The sequence below is a fragment of the Citrus clementina genome, unplaced genomic scaffold (assembly GCF_000493195.1).
Source record: "Citrus clementina cultivar Clemenules unplaced genomic scaffold, Citrus_clementina_v1.0 scaffold_1, whole genome shotgun sequence".
Lineage (NCBI taxonomy): Eukaryota > Viridiplantae > Streptophyta > Magnoliopsida > Sapindales > Rutaceae > Citrus > Citrus x clementina.
In genome coordinates, this window is record NW_006263303.1 from 8,003,397 (window position 1) to 8,023,053 (window position 19,657).

General features: G+C 34.3%; 4 protein-coding genes across 4 annotated transcripts; 1 reads left to right on the forward strand and 3 right to left on the reverse strand.

Moving 5' to 3' along the window:
- The first annotated feature begins 425 nt into the window (after positions 1–425).
- On the forward strand, positions 426–4,705 carry LOC18056170 (glucan endo-1,3-beta-glucosidase 13). The gene is made up of 4 exons (XM_006451274.2): positions 426–918; positions 2,618–3,895; positions 4,187–4,217; positions 4,322–4,705. The coding sequence occupies exons 1-4, from the start codon at positions 864–866 to the stop codon at positions 4,461–4,463; spliced, it is 1,506 nt and encodes a 501-aa protein (XP_006451337.1). The 5' UTR covers positions 426–863; the 3' UTR covers positions 4,464–4,705.
- Positions 4,706–4,899: 194 nt separating this feature from the next.
- Positions 4,900–6,775, reverse strand: LOC18056171 (profilin). Its single transcript, XM_006451275.2, has 3 exons — positions 6,486–6,775; positions 5,584–5,721; positions 4,900–5,327 (listed from the first exon to the last, which is right to left on the reverse strand). Exons 1-3 carry the CDS (start codon positions 6,606–6,608, stop codon positions 5,193–5,195), a joined length of 396 nt encoding a protein of 131 aa, XP_006451338.1. The 5' UTR covers positions 6,609–6,775; the 3' UTR covers positions 4,900–5,192.
- A 3,145-nt stretch (positions 6,776–9,920) lies between these two features.
- On the reverse strand, positions 9,921–12,026 carry LOC18056172 (profilin-4). The gene is made up of 3 exons (XM_006451276.2): positions 11,465–12,026; positions 10,606–10,743; positions 9,921–10,324 (listed from the first exon to the last, which is right to left on the reverse strand). Exons 1-3 carry the CDS (start codon positions 11,591–11,593, stop codon positions 10,190–10,192), a joined length of 402 nt encoding a protein of 133 aa, XP_006451339.1. The 5' UTR covers positions 11,594–12,026; the 3' UTR covers positions 9,921–10,189.
- A 90-nt stretch (positions 12,027–12,116) lies between these two features.
- LOC18056173 (derlin-1) lies at positions 12,117–16,566 on the reverse strand. The gene is made up of 7 exons (XM_006451277.2): positions 16,347–16,566; positions 15,105–15,240; positions 14,005–14,078; positions 13,726–13,819; positions 13,210–13,338; positions 12,917–13,077; positions 12,117–12,460 (listed from the first exon to the last, which is right to left on the reverse strand). The coding sequence occupies exons 1-7, from the start codon at positions 16,361–16,363 to the stop codon at positions 12,349–12,351; spliced, it is 723 nt and encodes a 240-aa protein (XP_006451340.1). The 5' UTR covers positions 16,364–16,566; the 3' UTR covers positions 12,117–12,348.
- Positions 16,567–19,657: the final 3,091 nt, after the last annotated feature.

Sequence of the window (19,657 nt, forward strand, 5' to 3'; positions counted from 1 at the left end):
GCGACATCAATTATTAAGTGTGAGCTGATTCTTATCTCCCATTTTAATGTAATTTTAACTTTTTCTTCTTCTTCTTCTTCTTTTTTATAAGAATGTAATTTTAACATTACTTACCAGTAAATGACAAATAAAATATCTTACATTCTTACACTATCTATTATTTTATATCAATTGAAACAATAATATTAGTAAAGCATATTAATGGCCGTCATATATTTAGTTCTATTATTAACAGTCTAATTTTCTCGAAACCTGGATTGTAATTTTGCATTAAAACTTAAAAGGTTAAATTTTTGCTTTAACTTTTAGATAATATACCGAAGTAGGAAAACTTGTTCTCGTTGACTGACAAATAGGGAGCATTAGAAGGAGGAAAAAAAAAAAAGATATTTTGATGATTCGGCAACACAGTAGATCGCTAAATAGTGGAGACCAGGACAGGGAGAACAGACATGCTATTGCTAAATAAGTTCAGCGGAATCGAGACGCTTCTCTTAGCTAGATTTAATTAAACCGTTCTGAAATCCGGTCTCAGTCTCTCACTCACTCCACTCTGTCCACTCTGACACTAAACAGAACCGTACACCCAAGCCAAAGCTAGCTAAGTAGCTATCTATTGGGCAAGCTCTCTCACTCTATCCCGAGCCCCTCGAAACAATTTAATTTAAAAAGGTGTCGAAAGAGAGACGTTACTGTCTGTGTGAGCAGAGCAGAGTGTAACGTTACAAATTAAGCTTAACGGAGTTCAATAAAAACAAGAGTAAAGTTGAAGACAACGCACACAACAGCAGTCACCGTACAGTAAGTGGGCTTACTTGAGAGAGAGAGAGTGGGAGGGGAGAGAAAGTTCAGTTTTTTTAGCAATGGCGAGAGGATTCGAGCTCTTTTTTGCCATTTCACTGTTGCTTGCGCTTCTGGGTATGTCTTCTTTTTTGTTGCTTCTGTAGTTCTGTGAATTTTTTTTTATTTATTCTTTCTTTCTTTGAGGTGTCTTCAATGGTGTTTTGGTTTTCAGCTTCTCTGTCTTGTCAGATCTTTGTTACCTTTGGGGAAGGTGCATTTGGGGATTTTGTTTTTTATTTTTTTTCCAAAAGCAAAAATATAATGACTCTTGTAACCTGCTAAGTCAGCTTCAAATATCTTTGCTCATTTTTTACATTCGTCCTTTTCGTTTGTTGTGCTTGGACTATGTGTTTACATTTCACTATTTGCAAATTGGTTCTTCCATATTTTCTTGTTTTCATTTTCCTACTTACCTTCTACTGTTGTTTAAGCTATTTTGACGATGAAACATAAAACTAATAGCGGTTGGTACTTCTCTGTTATGTATATAATTTTTTTGTGATTGTGGTGGACTGCTGCTGGTTATCTATTCCATTTTTAGTTTTTTAAATCTTCAACTTGCCGGTAATGCTACTAGTATTTTTCTGCAAAAAGGGTAGAAAATGGAAAGAAATATTGCCATCGTGGAATTGCATTCATTGAATTGTTTACCGCTTTCTAACTAGTAGTATACTTGGATTTATAACTTTACAATGGGTGGGTAGGCTTTCAATTAACTGGACAGCTAGATTGCAACATTAAAGGTTGTGGACCCATTGTGATTTTGTTTGATACATCTGTTTTATTTAATAACAATGTCACGAACTTCACATTTATGTGTATGAGTCCTTCCATATCTGTAAAAGGTAGTGGGTGAATGATGGAACTTGTGGAGCCATTGTGATTTTGTTGGATAGGCCATGTTTGTAGAATGCCTTTACTTTGCCTCCATTTTTTTTTTTTAAAAAGGAAAAATCGGTTTAGTAGTCTATTGGAGGTACTGTCTATTATTTGAGTTGTTTTGGCCATCGAGAGAAGTATTTATTCATGAAATCGAAAATTTTTAAAATTCTGCCTTTCTTGAACAGGAATTGTAAAATTTGATGGCTCTCTGACCCTAGCTAGCAATTAATTTTATGAAAGTCTGACAATGGTGCATTTTGGAAACATTGTCCTCTAGTTTATATAAATGTGTTTGTTCATTTTACCAAATTGGTGAAATAGCTAAGATTAATGCATATTGAAGAAGAATTGTTAAATTTGATTGCTATTGACCCCAGTTACTTTTATGAAACTCTGAGAGCTTTACATTGTGCAAACATTGCCGTCAAGTTTTTAAAGAGTGTATGTGTTGTCTGGCACAGATTCTATCTCTGGATTTTTTCATTGAGCTCTAAAATAGTTGATGGAAAAGGTTATTTAACAGGGTTCTCATGTGATTAGGAAAAAGGAAAACCATCTCTGCCAATTATTTATGTAGACAAAACCAATGCATAAGATTATTTATATTGAAAATCTTTCTGAAGCAATCTCTTTAAAATGTTACATTTAAAAATGTCAGTTTTGTTTGTACAAGTTAACATTTTAGTTACTTTACATATGAACTTGTAATAGTTTATGGGAAATGCGGGAGAAGGTTGTGTCCGTGTTATGATTAAAAGTTCAAATCATTACTTTTAGCTGCATGCACGAGGACTTGTGCTGTGCTCTATCCACTCTCTTAGTATGTCTTGTGCTGTTTAAATGCATCAGCTCCTTAACTGAGAGATTCTAAATCTTTTCATATTTGTCGTAGGTTTGTGCAAAGGAAGTACTATTGGTGTCTGCTATGGAAGAAATGCTGATGACCTCCCAACGCCGGATAAAGTTGCACAGTTGGTTAAACAACATAACATCAAATATCTGAGGATCTATGATTCTAACATCCAGGTCCTCAAGGCATTTGCAAATACTGGAGTTGAACTCATGATCGGAATTCCAAATTCAGATTTGTTGCCATTTGCACAGTTCCAATCCAATGCAGATAGCTGGCTGAAAAACAGCATCCTTCCTTACTACCCAGCTGCAAAAATCACATATATAACTGTTGGTGCTGAAGTCACCGAAAGCACCGATAATTCCTCTTCACTAGTTGTACCCGCAATGCAAAATGTCTTTACGGCATTAAAGAAAGCTGGCCTGCATAAAAGGATTAAGGTCTCTAGTACCCATTCCCTTGGGGTTCTGTCTCGATCGTTCCCGCCATCTGCAGGGGCCTTTAATAGCAGCCATGCACATTTTCTGAAACCCTTGTTGGAGTTCCTTGCTGATAACCAGTCACCTTTTATGATAGATATATATCCGTACTATGCATATAGAGATTCTCCCAACAATGTGTCTCTGGACTATGCTCTCTTTCAGTCATCCTCGGAAGTTATAGATCCAAACACTGGTTTACTTTACACAAACATGTTTGATGCCCAGATTGATTCGATTTACTTCGCACTCATGGCACTAAATTTCAGAACAATCAAGATTATGGTAACTGAGACAGGCTGGCCCTCGAAAGGTTCACCAAAAGAGAAGGCTGCAACCCCTGATAACGCCCAGATTTATAATACTAATCTGATCCGACACGTCATCAATGACTCTGGTACCCCTGCAAAGCGAGGAGAAGAGCTAGATGTGTATATTTTCTCATTATTTAACGAGAACCGGAAACCCGGGCTGGAGTCAGAGAGGAATTGGGGATTGTTTTATCCAGATCAGACAAGTGTCTATAACCTCGATTTCAGTGGAAAGGGTGTTGTTGATATGACAGATTCAAATGTCACTAGCCTGAATGGAACAACTACAACATGGTGCATAGCTTCCACCAAGGCTTCTGAAGCCGATTTGCAGAATGCCTTAGATTGGGCATGCGGTCCTGGGAATGTGGACTGTTCTGCTATTCAGCCTAGCCAGCCTTGTTATGAACCAGACACTCTACTCTCTCATGCATCGTTTGCAATTAACAGTTATTACCAGCAGAATGGAGCTACTGACATAGCTTGCAGTTTTGGCGGAAATGGGGTCAAAGTTGACAAAAATCCAAGTATGTAAATTAGCATCCAGCCTTTTCATTTAGTTGGTATTTCTTTCCTTTATCTTGAGTTTGGCTAGCTTCTTTTTTGATGGATATATTCAAATCTATTGTGTGATAGTAAGCAGACCACAAAATTAATTGCTCCATTGTGTCCAACCTTATGTTATTATATTTTGCTTGTGGCAATGAACAGCTTATCCAACCTCATGAGTTTTACTTTAGTGTCAGAAGTTCTGGTATTTGTTGCTTAAACTCTGTTTTGAAGCCTTTCATGCAACTAATTTGTATCTATTTTTGCAGGCTATGATAATTGTGTGTACATGACCGCTGGGTAAGTACAATACACCCAACATCTCTAATTTTATGTATTGATTTTTCTCATCTCCCAATATCCATATTCTACATGTAACTCTTGTTTTTTCATTAATCATGCAGTGCAAACAAAACTGCAGCAACCAATACAACAGCAATCTCATCAACTCCTTCGTCTTCAACACGAAATGAAGCCATTGCTTGGGTGCCAAGTTTCCTTTTAATGACTTTGCTTCCAACGCTTTTGACACTGAAGAACCTGTGAAATGGGGGAGAAAGTACTCTTCTGAAATATTATTCTTGAAAAATATATCCCAACGGATGTATGTAACTGATGTGCAGCAATTCGGCCTCCAAGTTTTGTATGATATTGATGGTAAAGACTACTCTATTTTCGTAGTTGAAATCAGATTATATATGTTTTGCACATATCTTCCAGCGTTTGCCGTTCTCGTTTACGAGTCCGAGAAACCAAAAGAGTTATGATTTTTGTGTTTATGATAACACCACCAGGTTTATTTAGTAATACCAATTTGTAATTAATTTTGTTTGCGATGATATCCATCCAGGCCACCGTATCAAGCTTTGATGCAAGTCAAATAATCTTTTACCAAAAATTGAGCATCCTTTAGAACCTTCCCAAGGGAAAAATATCTTTTACCAAAAATTGAGCATCCTTTAGAACCTTCCCAAGGGAAAAATAAATTCAACAACCAACGCAAAATACATTGAGAAACAAGAATCTCACAAGTTTTACAACTCAAATTGACACATCCATTAGGATCCACTGTAATAGTGATTGGTAAAGTACCTTGACAACCATAACAATACTACAAATAGATGATATCAAGAACTTCCACATGCACCAAACCTTTCCTTTCCACACACAGTTCCCATAACTTTGAATACTGTAATATTATTACACCGAAGTTCAACAGTGCGAGCTTTTTAGGGAAGCCAAGAAATGAAACAAATTAGCGGACATGCAAACCACCTAAAGACCCTGATCAATGAGATAATCACCAAGCCTTTCAACAATCATGTTGCACTGCCCAGGGGTCATCGGCTCATCATAGATTCCAATGATTAAGGCTGCACTGGTCTTCTTGATGGTAACACCACCAGGGCCCTGAAATTAAAAGTGATGCCAAATGGATGAGGCAACTGCTTAATGTTTCAATTAAGAACTGCAAAATTCAGAAAAAAACGAGAGACGAAGGGAGGAAATGTTCCCCGGATGATTGCTTCTTATGATGAAGCTTTGAACATGAAGGCAGCTTAAACGTGCTAATTCATGAAAGTTTCGTAATTCATAGGAAATGCACAAACATGCTTTTAGTAGCATAATGAACAAAGTCTAAACAAGATCAGATATTAGTTCCCACCTTCTTCCCTCGGATGACAGCACCTGGCTCACCCTGGATCACCATATATTTTGTGCCACCAAGATACAGTCCAGTTGGTGCTAGTGTTCCAGGTTCATTAAAGTCATTCATGATACCAGTTATTTCCTCAGGTTTTAACTAAAACAATATAAACGCAAAAGCAATAAGTATCTGATATAAAAAGAATCAACATTCCAACAATGTGTATATGCCCGTCTACTGACAAAAATGAAGTTATAAAAACTTTAAAATAAGATATCCAAGGAAAAAGCAGAAATTCAATGACCATGCATCGCTTTTATAAATCTAAAAGATGAAAGGGCTTTGCCCTCAATAGTTTCAAAATTAAAAAAAGTTCTCTCTAGATTCTCATTTCTCTTATGTGCAATATCAATATATACCATCATTGTTGACAGATCCATTAATTTACTTTTTAGGCCATGCATAATGTTTTTGCATTCCATATTCATTATCCACGATCAAATCTATCCGCAGCACCATTTTAAGCACAAATCAAGCTAGCCGCCAATTCATACATAAACAAAGATGCAGTACTCACTTCACTGCCATCATACAAGAACCATGCTAATAGATTCAACAAAAAAAATCATTCCAAGTTGATCTCAAGGAAAAAATGTTACAAATCAAATCATGCAAGAACCCAAATCTTAAATCAACTTTACTAACCCTAGTACAGCTAATAAATCAATAATAATCCAAGCAGATCATATCTCAGAAAACCCTACTGGAGCAAAGTAACCAAGAAAAAACAGATCAACTATCACCAATCACAAACAAAAATAAGATAAAATAAAACCAAACCCATCAAAGAATCCATCTTTTCAAATAGATTTAGAAATGAAAGAAGTCAAAAAATTAAAAAAATATTTACTAAAAAAAACCTGAGGGAAGTTTTCACTCTGGGCCCAAACGCTGCCGTCGTGGCCGATGATAGCGGCAGCTGAGAGATGGTTACCCTCAATTTCACACAACAGATGATCATCGACGTAAGCTTGCCACGACATCTTTTTCTGCTTTGATGATTCCTCTGATTTCTCTGTGAATTTTTTTTTTTTTCCTGAAGCCTTTTTACAAATGAGTGTGTTTAAGACTTAATTTTTGTCGAGAAGAGATTTTGTGAAGAGCTAGACAAAAGGAGACACTGGACACGGAGATATAGCGTTGAAACAACGAGATCTGCTACACAATTATTTTAATAATTAATTAATATATTTAATATATTCCCTTTCTTTATTTTCTTATTGTAATAATATATGAATCCCTAAATTTTTTATGTTTTCTCAAGTAAGCACTTGATCTACCCATCTATATTAAATAGACCCCTTTAATCTTTTTTTCTTTTTCTTTTTTTTTTTATAGATATTACTATATACTTATATTAAAATTTGAAGTCTACTGAAAATATATATAGTATAACTCGGAGTATAAATTAGAAATTCACTCCTGCATGAGTGCCAATTTGGGTCAGAATTCGTTTATTCGATTCGATTTGAAGCGAATAAAATAAATTTTGATTTGAAAAAATTGATTCGTTTAATAAATAGGTGAATTCGATTCGATTCGTTAATTAAATGAATCGAATCCGAGTTTGAAGATGTTGCTTCGTTTATTCGTTTAGGATTCGTTTAATAAATGGTTATAAATGAACCGAATACAATCTATTCGTTTAATTAAATTACTTATTTATTCTTAAATATTTATAAAAAAATTTAAAATTTGAAAGTTAATCTAGTAATTATAAATAATAATAAGACAATATATAAATGAGATTAAAATTTTTATGGTTTGGATTATTTATTTAATTTTTGTAAACGAATTCATATTCAATTCGATTTGCTATGGATTCGTTTATTATTAGAATAAACCAATAATAAACAAATTTTGATTTGATTCGATTCGATTCGTTTATTAATTCTATTAAACGAATCGAATCCGAATCCACAGAATTTTGACCCAATTCGTTTAAGATTCGATTCGGATTCGATTCAATTATTCGTTTTGCCACTCCTACCCCCACTAAAACATTTAAGAAGAATATATCACTATTCTACATTTTATGGAAAAAAAAAAAAAAGGAAATAGCTCGTCATTAGGTAACAAGTTAAGCATATCACCAAAAGGCTCTATTAATTTTAATCTTTAAATATTTTATCTATATGACAAATTGGAAAGTAAAAGAATATATTATCCTCTAAAAGACTCTTCAAAAATAAATAAATTAATATTATTTTAATCAAATAATTATTTTTTTAAAGAAAAATAAATTTTAATTAAAGCATTTCTCTCTCTCTCCAATAAAAAGTGATAAAAATAAAAATTGAAGAGGGAGGAAACACTTTATAAAATTAAAGAGAAGTATTTCTTATTTGAAAATTTTTAATTGAATATCTTTTGAATCTTGAAATACTGATGTACTTCTTCAAACAAGAAACATAATTTTGTTTGAAGAATTTTTTAGTGATAATTTGAATAATCGACTCCCTAATGTTATTGAGATGATAAATTAATATTTAGTGTTGGATTAGGGATGGCAAAAATCCCCACGGGGACAGATACCCTCGGGGATTTTTTCCATTCAGGGAGGGTATGAGGATAATTTCATACCCAATCCAATTTCTTATTCGGGGAAGGGACATGGAAATTTTTTTACTCAATTTCTTATTCGGGGAGGAGATGAGGATGAGGTGGAATCCCCATCCCCTACCCATTTCTCCATTTTAATTTTTAATTTAATTTTTATTTTTTAAAATTACTAGTAAATAAATTATAAAATTTGAATTATAAAATTATAAATATTGGTAAAAATAAAAAATATCAAAATATTTATATTATTAAACTTTTAGGCCTAATTAACTAATTAAAGTTCTAAATTTTTATTTAGGACATTAAAAAAATCGGGTAAATTCTATTAGCCCAAAAATTTTATTTTTATTTTAATATTCATTAAATGTTTTAAACTTAAATCTATTATTTATTTATTTTTAGATGTTATAATTGCCTACAGCGAATCACAATTTTAATATCTAATTTAATCTAATCTAATCTAATCTAATTTAATATTTGCTCTTGATTTGCTTCGACTTAACTATTGTGCTGTAAAAGGAATAGTCCACATTTATAAAGTGCCCACGCCACCATTGAAAAAGTTAATTTTGAATCTAAATTCGATTTTATTTGTAACAATTTTGTATTTGACTATTAATTTATTCACGATAGTTTGTAAAAGAAATTTGTATGTCTTACATCCTGCATTACTTACTAATTTAATGTATGTGACTTTTGTAATAGATATTAATGTAAGATATATTTCAAACTTTATTTTTATTTGAATTTTTATTTTAATATGATTAACTCAAAATTAAAAACAAAAAAAATGTATTAGTTATTCGGAGATCGGGGACCCTTGGGGATTCCTTGTTATTATTCGGAGAGGGGATAGGGATTCTCTCAAATAATTTTGACGGGGACGAGGAGGGGACGAGAACGGAGACATACGCAAAATATCAGGGATAAGTACGAAGAGATTGGTCCCGTCTCCTCCCCTCCTCATTGCCATCCCTATGTTAGATAGTATTCAAAATTCAAATGTAATGGTATAATTGCGGGATCCAACTGTTATCATCATTTGTTGTTTCCTCCGTCGGTTTTTTTTTTTTAACCGAATGAAACGGTGTTATAAGTAAATATTCATTGGTATTAATGTCATTTTTATTTGGTGGTCGGTGAAGATAACGTTCGTAACTCCATTGTCATTTTCTTTTATTAAAACAAAATGGGTAAACATCACCTTTATCTTCAGTCATTGCCTTCTTTTTTCCCAAATGCGTAAATTAAAACCCTTTAAAAAAAGATAGATATGAGATTTGACGGATATTCTTTTCCTTTATAAAAACATGGTCCAATCTCAAATTGAAATGCTGTGTGTCCACAAATCTCCATCTCTCTCTGCTCATCGCATAATTACAGATGTCACCTACATGCTTTTTTTCACTTTCTTTTTAAAATTCTTTTTGGGTCCATGCCACTTGCCACAAAACGTTTCGAGCCCTATGTCAAATATCAAAATTGTCCCAAATTATGAATAATTAAGTGCTTGACTGACATTCAAATAATGATTTTTTCCCTAATTTTTAATTATTATTTTAAGGGATGTGAATTTGTGTTCTTGCATTTTTCAGAAATTGTAAAAGCTGATATTTCTCAAAGGTAGGGTTCTCTAGCTCTCTAATGATCCGCATAAATAGAATTAGTTATTGCCGCACAAAACTGAACTCAACAAGGCATAATTTATCTGAGCATCAAAGAACAAAGATAAATCAGGCAGCAGCCAGGAAACGAGCTATAGAAGGAATAAAAGATCAAAACAAGATATATAAAATGTAATTCAGGTCGAAACAAAACGATCGAACACCAAACAACCATTTAGTTTCTCACGTGGTTATTGTCTGCCTCATCTTCACTGCCAATTCAAGGCTCTAGTGGAAGAAGATGGCAAACTTGGAACCAGAATCCACAAAGAAATATGAAAGAGGAAAAAAATAAGTAAACCTGAAAAAGAAATACTAGGATCGTGATAGACCTAGGTCTACAGGCCCTGATCAATGAGGTAATCACCCAACCTCTCAACAATCATGTTGCACTGCCCAGGAGTCACAGGTTCTTCATAGATACCGAAAACAAGAGCCTGACCGGTCTTCTTTATGGTGACTCCTCCGGATCCCTGTCATTCCAAATACATGGGCAACTGAGTAAGTTGCATGTTGTCAATAAGGTCATTCCGGGCGTACTATGAGCATGATTTTTCTTAAAAAAGAAAAAAAAACATTTACAGAAAGTGCCGTGCTGCGGATAAACCTTCAGAAATGCATAATCTTCTTTTTGGGAAATAAAGAAAACATTGATTATGAAAATGAGGGGATAATAAAAATGGATTACTGGTTCGACAATGCTAAAAATTCCATTCCAAGTTAAGGCTGAATACATATAGGGTATATAGATCACCTTCTTTCCACGGATGACAGCTCCAGCCTCTCCCTGAATTACCATGTATTTTGTGCCTCCAAGGTGCAAGCCGGTGGGAGCAAGATGACCAGGCTGGTCGAAATCTTTCATAATACCAGCAATCTCTTCAGGCTTGAACTGGAAACACCCAGCAAGAGAACCAGAAAATGTCTTAAATCCTTTAAAGCCGAAAAACAACAAGACCAGCACGTATGCAGAAGATCAAATACCACCATGCAGTTTCTATTTCGTACAGACCACACTATAAACTACAGAATACAGACGAATAAAAAGGAGTAGCCTACAACATGTTGCACTTGAGCACTATTATTAGAACTAATAATACCATTAAAACATATATAACTCAAATCACAGTCTCGGGGGCAACATATATTATTTGAGTTCCACGTTCCAGGAAGTACAATTCAAACAGAAATTTAAGCCCTATTCGTGGTATTATCAATCATCAAATGGTAACTGAAATACAGCCATGATTTACATTTATCAGTAACTGTTGAAAGGGATTCCGCAGATTTTGCAAATGTGCGAACATACAGATCTTCAGAATCATGTAAGTAAAACAAAAATAAGTTAAATTTTTTTTTTTTTCTGTTCACACAATGAAGCCACAATTGATCCCAACCAAGCAATCAAACCAAGTGGAAATTGACTTGTAAATTGATCTTAAAAAAAAAAAGGATTGCAATCACATTGGACGCGATCATCGTCGATCCTGCTTTCATCAATCACCAAAACCAATGAAATAAATTCCCAATCAGATGCGTAAATGATAAATCAATCATGCCACATTAACGCAACTAACAATGCGATCCATGAAAGCAGAGAAAAGGGACGAGACCTTGGGGAAATTAGCGCTTTGGGCCCAAACGCTGCCGTCGTGACCGACGATCGCAGAAGCACTGAGATGCTGGCCTTGCCCGTCGATGTCGCACATCAAATGATCATCTACGTATGTTTGCCACGACATTCTTTCTATTCCTTTTTTCCTTTTTTTTCTTCACTTGATCGCTGCTTTGTTTCTTTTGCTCTTTTTTTTTTAAAAAAAAAAATTTTGATTTGAGTAATTAGTTTTGTTTTGGTTACGCTAACGACTACGTAGCTTATGGCATTTGCTAGCTTGAATTTGGTTAATAAATAAACAGAGCGCGAGAATTAAGGAGAGACGGGGCAGCTTAAGCTTTAAAATGTGTGATTTCTGTGATTCTTACTTCGATCATCGTCAATTCATCATCATGCTTTCGTGGCCGTCAGTTTCCGCTTCCACCATTCAAGCCCGCCCGTTAATTTCGGACCGATTTTCTTTTCTCTTTTTTCTTACGCCCTGCACGTGTCCATCTTCCCCACCATTGTTGTTCTTTCATCCATTTTCTGTCCAAATTTCACTAGGCCACTGTCAATTTTCTATTTATTAACATCAGCCTGAATAAATCTTAAAAACAAAATATCATTATCACTACCATGCAGCTGAAAAATTGATTATCACACACATATAACCACTAAATTACTCTTGATTAACACAAAATATTTGCATCGACAATCTTGATGTTAAAAGTTTTTTTTTCCCCTCTACAAATCAATTTTTTGGTGAAGCAATAGTATCCAACAATCTGTAAAATGTGAAAATGAAACTTCTTGAACTGTCAGCTCTTCTGGGTTGAAGGCTTTGCTGCCTTTGTCAGGTGCATCACCTGGAAAAATTACAAGAACGTTGCCATATTATAATCAATCGCTTAAACGATATGATCTTCCTCTGAAAGCCACACCAGTTGTCCTTTCAGGCTGGGCACGATTGATAGCTGGAGCTCCGATTCTCCACCTCGCCACCAGTTTTTGTCTATTGAAAGTTAAGAAACATTGCAGCAATATATATGAAATGAAAAACAAAACTAAAGAGATGATCTTTTCTTTTTCAAATTACTAGTAGCAGATAATCAGTTAATAACCGTGTTTAAAAGGTAAAAGAGGCCAACGGAAGGTTAAAAAACTACAGGGTTCACTCTCTCATCTTCATGATTGCTGGCTAACAAATGCCAGTGGTGAACTAATCCACTCTTGACTGAATGATTTCCTAGAGCTGTGGAAAAGAAGAGCAAGAAACAGCAAGTCAGTGTGGACATGTGTCTTGTGTACGTGTGTGTGTGTGTGTGTGTGTGTGTGTGTGCGCGCCTGCGTTGAGAGGGGGAATATGTCTCTAATAATATTAGGTTTCACACATCCAGCAGAATGCCCTGGAGGATTACTGGGGGCTGCATAATTTTTCACCCTAAGGAACCAATAAAAGTAAGGATACACCCATTTTGGAGTCTTCAACAAGTTCTTTCCAGTTGCAAGTGGATGTAAGACAGTCAAAAAGTAATACAGATGTCCTGCTATGATTCCCAGCAGGTCTGGTACAAGGGGTGAACCAAAAATGACGTCCAAAGCAAGCATAGCCCATGGTAGATAAAATGCCTATAAACCGAAAGAAAAAAATAATTACATAAATATATTGCTTCGGATATTTTAGGACCCTGCCCAAGATAGCTCAAAGAAACAAAAACATGAAACTGTCTAGTTAAATTCACCATAAATATTTGTGTGTACCTTAAGTGTCACGAGGCCATATATATTGATCTGAGAATTTGGGAATTCTCTACTCCAGACATAGACAAGCATAAAAACAAGTGATATCCCTAGGAAATAAGATCGAAATATGGGGATGGCTGACAACACCTATAGAATCCACAGAAGAAAAAATCATAACAAAATGAAATCATGTTAGCAATGCAAAACAATAAAAGATGTTCAAATTTCTGAAAGAAGGGAGCTGCTCGTCACTGATGCAGCTGACCATATGTGATAGGACTTGGGGCTAAACTAGGGCTGATTTTTAAACATAAGTTTTCATTGGTCTAACAATGTGCTCCTATAAATTTCAAAATTGTCAGCATCCAGCAGGAAAGGTCAGAAAAGGTAACGAGATTTTTCCTTTCCAAGGTTTCTAACACAGTATGAATGACAATTTCTGCCAGCCTAATCAATCATTTCTACAGCATAACAAATCATCTTGAAAGAAATCTGAATGTTCAAATAAATAAATATGAAGACATTATCACCCACCAACAGAGATAAGGCTCCAAAAATCATCATCCATAAAAAATCTGCTGTACGCCTTTCAAATGGTCCCTTCTCCAGGTTAACTCCATATCTCGCTCTGTACATTCATACAGAGTTATTACACAAGTGTTACTGCCAGGATACTATTAAAAATAAAATTGTCTCCTTCAAGCATTTTGGCAATGGCCACATGGTTTTAACATTGAACAAGAATGGGAGTCATTAAATGAAATCAACTCATATGATGCCTTAGATTGAAAGTCTCCATGGTGTAATACTTACATCATCAAAAGGCGAATCCCAAAATTGATTGAAAAAGTTCCAAGGAAAAAGAAATTTGTTATCAACCTCCATACCTGCAATGCAATTCAAGTTACTAAAAAGTTTAATTAAGTACTTGGAAATGAAACCCACGAATCCGAGAATAAAATGAGATTTTGTAAGACACCTTTTTTTTTTTTTTTTGGATAAGGAATTTCTACCACACTTAAAAAGGGAATATTAACCAAATCAATTTCCCATAAATATATAATTTCACAGGTATATGGGGGTTCACAAAGGAATGTATATATTATTGTTTGTATATGTTAAGTGAATGAGAGAGATTGAGATGGAATACATTCAGCTTGTTTGAAAAGTCAGAAAACGAGGTCAGCTTGGTATTTACAGTCTTCTTGCTAGCACCGTTGCAAGCACTTCTTGTTTGCATCAGACAATATTCAAATTGAAAATTTCGAACATCCATCCATAAGGTTTTCATCTCTGACAAACTCTATCTAGCACAACTTATAACCAACCTATCAGCTTATGAAGTTGCGATAACACCAAGGAAACCAAATCTTTAACCCAACCATAAAGTTTGGGACTAACTAACAAATTGAAAAACAAACACAATTGTGCTGTTTCAAAGTCCAAATATAAACTTTTAGAAGTTATTAGAACAGCCTTCTATAAAGGAATTAAGGGTTCTACAGACCTGTGTCTTCAAAACAATTTTGGAGTGGTTAAAATTTTGTTAGAGCTGTCAGATTGGCACATGTTAATTTCAACCTACGTATCCTGCACACAAATGCTGTAGCATCACATGTGAAGGAAAGAAGATCTTTAAAAAGTTTTGCAACAGTTAACATCTGTTAAATTTGTACAAAAGAATACCAAGCACAATCAAGCATTCTACTTATTGGCAGCATATTTATACGCATATATATTGGCTTTCCATGACATTAAAGCCAAATAAGTTAATGTCACCATTTGAGAAGGAAAAGCATATTCAGTTGAAAAAATGTCAAATAAATATTTAGGAACGAATGCAGCATTTTTCTACAGTCATCAGCACATAATCTGGAGTCATTTTCTTGTAATCACACAAGCTGAACCCATACCTGAAATTTTGAAAACACGAGCTTGTATTCTAATGCAAGAATAGAAAGATCCAATAATCCTAACGAACAAACTGTAGCGACCGCAACACACAAGGTCCCATAAGCCTTGCATATGGGTGGAAGAGAGTGATAGTATCTGAAATAGGAAGGAGGATGAGGCTTTCAATGATCAGCATTATGTTACAGAAATTATTTTCATTTTTTATATTAAATAATAAATAAATAAAAGAGAAAACCAGAGAAGAAAGCAAAGACTGGGACCAAGCAGCCAAAAATATTTGTATTGCCACCAAAGCTATCTACCGTTCTACCGTCCGGCTGGTAAGGCGTCAAATTGTATGGTTAAAAAACATCATAAGATCAATTCAGCCATAATTTTGAACATTCTACATCAGAACGTATTATCTTTTCTAGTAAACATAATGATAAACAATTTTTCATAATAATTTAAATAACACAAAGCCACTGCTAACTCATTGCGATATACAGCCACACAGCCTTGTCACCCCGCAAAATTTGCTGTGAGAACGTAGACATAGTACAGCCTTGATGGTTGGTTTAGATACTGAAAAAATATACATAAATGGGACCCCGTTGTATGCATTCTGCTCGGTGTGAAATTACCTAATACTATACTAATGTGTCTGTAATCAATAATATGCACTTAAGTGGGGTTTTCCTATCATTCAGCATTTTTTCTTTCTAAGTAAAGGGATTAACTCTGTGCCAATCCACAGTTGCTAAGATCAAAAGAAAGATTGCAAAGTGAAGCTGACTTTTAAGAATGGAACAAATTATGATTCAGGAAACACTAAAATTTGGTGCGCGATCAATACCTTGCTACATCTCACAACATGCTTATGTCTCTGCTTAAATTTGAAAGACAGATGGCGAAAGTATTTGATAAACGCCAAATTTTAAATGGCGGCTAACGTTTCCCAAACTACCTACCTATATGTACTTCACAGCTAGTGATTCCATTCCAGTGAAGCCGTGGATTAATCCTAAAAATATCCTCAATCAACTTTTTGAGTTTGTGAGATCAAGAAACTCAATAACATTAACTAAACATGAGTTCCAAGTCTCGGATTAAAAAAAAACCAATCATTAACTACATAATACAAGTTTAAGGACTCTAATTCTTCAAATCCCTCAACTAAACAAATCACAGCGTCAAAATCCATAAACCAAGTTTCTAGCCACGGCACTGAATAAAAATAATACAACAGATTAAAAACATACTCAGCAGGTGAAGACATTGCGGACTCAGATGGCTAATTCAAGCGAAACGCGCAGCTTTAGATCTTCGTTTTCCCCTTGTTGATAGTATGCTCCGAAGAGACAATAAGCAGCGGAAAATTTAAAAACTTCTGGTCTTTAGAGCCTGTTATTGCTTCGTCAATTTTATTTTAACTCGAAGACCCGTTGTCGATAACTTCATTACGAAACAAACAACTCGCGAGTGCGACCCAGAAGGTTCGTCTTTTAACGCATGTGAGACGTGTGGCCAGAGTGCGTGTTAATGAAGTATTGGGTCGCCGGCTCGGTCCGGCATGATTTTCTTGGGCTTTAAAACGTCAAGTGCACCCGACCTGAGCATTGTTCACAGCACTTAGCTTGGGGGTGAGATTCTGCTACATCACCCCCCTATTATTCTCTTGAGGCCCCTAATCTTTACAACCATGCCTGATGCCTCAATTAATGAATTTTTAACTGATAATCATCTCCCATTTTATTTCTACGAATTTTTTTAAATATTATTTGATATTTGTGATTAGAGATTTAGACTAGTGATAAACATCCTAAATTTTATCTTAAAAATTTCACTGCAAATTTTATAAAGAAGTATAGAACACGCTATTTTTTAATACTTATATTCAGATAATAAATAGGAGGAGTAAAAGAGAGTTTTTTTTTTTTTTTTTGGGAGGAGATAAATGAGGGTTTTTCATAAGATTCTAATGGGTGCTCAACTAGGAAAAAAAAATAAAAAATCACTCAGTTGAAACTCTGCTCGATATAAAAGAGTTAAACATATTGACACACAAAACAAGAAAATTAAAAAAAACTAGTACCTAAGTTAAGTTATGGAACAAGTTACATGAAATCAAACAAAGAAATTTAATGAGATATTTCTCAATAAAAGATTAATCAATGAATAGATGGAGCTACCAATGGCCTTTGGTCCAATGGGAGAAGCTTTTCATTTACAATATTGAGTGCAAGGGTTCGAACCTCCATAAGAGTTTTATAGGGGTTAATTTCAGTACTCCCTTAATTATCATCATAATTGAGTGGAGAAGACAGTCTCTTCCTTACAAAATGTGAGTGGAGTAGACACTCCTCAAATATTAGAGAGAAAACAGTTTATTCCTTACGAAATGTGAGTGGAGTAGGCACCCCTCGAATATTAGAGAGGGTTTAATATACACACTCCTCAAATATTAGAGAGAAGACGGTCTCTTCCTTACGAAATGTGAGTGGAGTAGGCACCCCTCGAATATTAGAGAGGGTTTAATATATCTGGGCAAGTGCTGAAGTGTGTCAATGTATGGCGGTGAGAGAAGACAGTCTCTCCCTTACGAAATATGAGTGAAGTAGGCACCCCTCGAATATTAGAGAGGGTTTAATATATCTGGGCAAGTGCTTCAGTGTGTCAATGTATGGCGGTGGGAGAAGACAGTCTCTCCCTTACGAAATATGAGTGAAGTAGGCACCGATCGAATATTAGAGAATGTTTAATATATCTGAATAAGTGTTTCAGAGTGTCAATATATGGCGGTGGTCCTAGTTATATAGCATGATTGTAAATATTAATTGTAATGTCTATTAATTATAATGTCTATTAATTATAATGTCTTATGTAATGTCAGTAACATCTCTATATAATAGACTTAAAAAAAAAAATAAATAGATGGAGTTAAATCATTCGCGTGTAGCAAGTGCATAGCAAATTTAACACCAACAAGAGAAGAGTAAAAATAAAAAATAAAAAATTCTTATTCATTTATTTTTTAGCAAATACATATGATATTATATTAGAAATCATAGTCTTTAATGATTTATATGAGGAAGTGAATTAGAAGCGTCTTTTATTTTTTCCGCCTAATCGAGGATATAGTGATTTTTATAATATTTTATAAGTAACTCTTAATAATATAAAACGTTTTACTGTAACATTCAGATACGTTGATATTATAAGATGCAAATATTGTTTAAATTAAATCAATTAATAACCATTAATCACATCTACTGGAGCTAGTTGATGACCATATACGCCTATACGGCGTGGTCTTGGTGGTCCTAAACTTCGATTATAAATCATATTAAGAAACATAAATTTATGATTATCTGGCATTGGAATATGCGCCGGTTAATTATGATCATAATGAGTGGCATGATTAGAATAGGTTGGTCCCAATCCACCTTACCAAAATGGATCGAATCAAATCAACGGATTACACCAAACTGGCTTGCCTGTTCCTGTCTGCCTGCCAGTTTCATGATGTCGTGAAGGGGGTGGGGGGTGTCAATCGGTGTAATTTTGTGTCGTTTCCAATTGATATAATTATACGTCTTATTTATTAATTGTGTTGAAATATCACAATATAAATATAATTTATTTAATAATCGGGTTAATCATGCTCGCCCGATATATTTAATAAAAATAAAAAATTTATTTAAAAATTAATAAATATGTTAATATTATTCTTAAGAATAGTTTCTAAATAAATTAATATTACATAAATATAACATTAATAATTTTATAAGTAATGTGGATATGGTGTGAATAATTAATTTTTTGTTCAGTATATATATTAGTTAATTTTTTTAATAATATTACCACATATTAATTTATATTCATATCATAAATATATAATTGTATTGAGATGGTCATCATGAATACGACACGATTATTTATCGTGTCCTGTCATGTCAAATTATCGTATCTTATTGGGTCAACTTATTTTATTAATTATATTAATATCTATTAACACGAATTTGAAAGAGTCGTATCGTACACACTTCGTATAATCTTATTGTAACCCATTTTACCACGTCTAAATTGTGATACATTGCTACCTATTTTTCATTTGCTTATCTGTATCTATGGCTGTATCTCTTACAAACTAAGGCCCCACTTGAGCAGAATGTGGACACAAGAAAATCTTTGTAACAATGAACATATCAAATATGAAGATTTGAAATTTGTATAACAATGTCATTGGCATTGTAGTCTCATGATGGACAGTTTTTTCAACAATGTTGAAAGCAGTAATTCGAGTCAAGCATGAAAATAATTAATAACAAATGGGTTAAAAACTCTCTTGATTCCAATGAATTTATTAAATTTTAATCCTTATAACCATAATTACCGCGCTCATAAGTCAAACCTTTACCCTCTAACCTCTTAAACAATTTAAGAATTACATGGTCAAAAACTAGGGATGGCAAAAATCCCCACGGGGACGGGTACCCTCGGGGATTTTCCCCATTTGGGGAGAGTACGGGGATAATTTTATACCCAATTTTTTATTCGGGGAGGGGACGGA

What these genes read in the sequence shown, in the direction of transcription:
- LOC18056170 (XM_006451274.2), top strand. Translation starts at nt 864, where the DNA reads ATGGCGAGAGGATTCGAGCTCTTTTTTGCCATTTCACTGTTGCTTGCG. An exon ending in ACTGTTGCTTGCGCTTCTGG is followed by an intron (nt 919 to 2,617) that starts GTATGTCTTCTT and finishes TATTTGTCGTAG; the next exon opens with GTTTGTGCAAAGGAAGTACT. An exon ending in TGTGTGTACATGACCGCTGG is followed by an intron (nt 4,218 to 4,321) that starts GTAAGTACAATA and finishes TTAATCATGCAG; the next exon opens with TGCAAACAAAACTGCAGCAA.
- LOC18056171 (XM_006451275.2), bottom strand. Translation starts at nt 6,608, where the DNA reads ATGTCGTGGCAAGCTTACGTCGATGATCATCTGTTGTGTGAAATTGAG. An exon ending in AGAGTGAAAACTTCCCTCAG is followed by an intron (nt 5,722 to 6,485) that starts GTTTTTTTTAGT and finishes ATATTGTTTTAG; the next exon opens with TTAAAACCTGAGGAAATAAC. An exon ending in CTGTCATCCGAGGGAAGAAG is followed by an intron (nt 5,328 to 5,583) that starts GTGGGAACTAAT and finishes TTTTAATTTCAG; the next exon opens with GGCCCTGGTGGTGTTACCAT.
- LOC18056172 (XM_006451276.2), bottom strand. Translation starts at nt 11,593, where the DNA reads ATGTCGTGGCAAACATACGTAGATGATCATTTGATGTGCGACATCGAC. An exon ending in AAAGCGCTAATTTCCCCAAG is followed by an intron (nt 10,744 to 11,464) that starts GTCTCGTCCCTT and finishes GGGTGTTTCCAG; the next exon opens with TTCAAGCCTGAAGAGATTGC. An exon ending in CTGTCATCCGTGGAAAGAAG is followed by an intron (nt 10,325 to 10,605) that starts GTGATCTATATA and finishes TTGGAATGACAG; the next exon opens with GGATCCGGAGGAGTCACCAT.
- LOC18056173 (XM_006451277.2), bottom strand. An exon ending in TCGTGTTTTCAAAATTTCAG is followed by an intron (nt 14,079 to 15,104) that starts GTATGGGTTCAG and finishes ATTGCATTGCAG; the next exon opens with GTATGGAGGTTGATAACAAA. An exon ending in ATGGCCTCGTGACACTTAAG is followed by an intron (nt 13,078 to 13,209) that starts GTACACACAAAT and finishes TTCGGTTTATAG; the next exon opens with GCATTTTATCTACCATGGGC.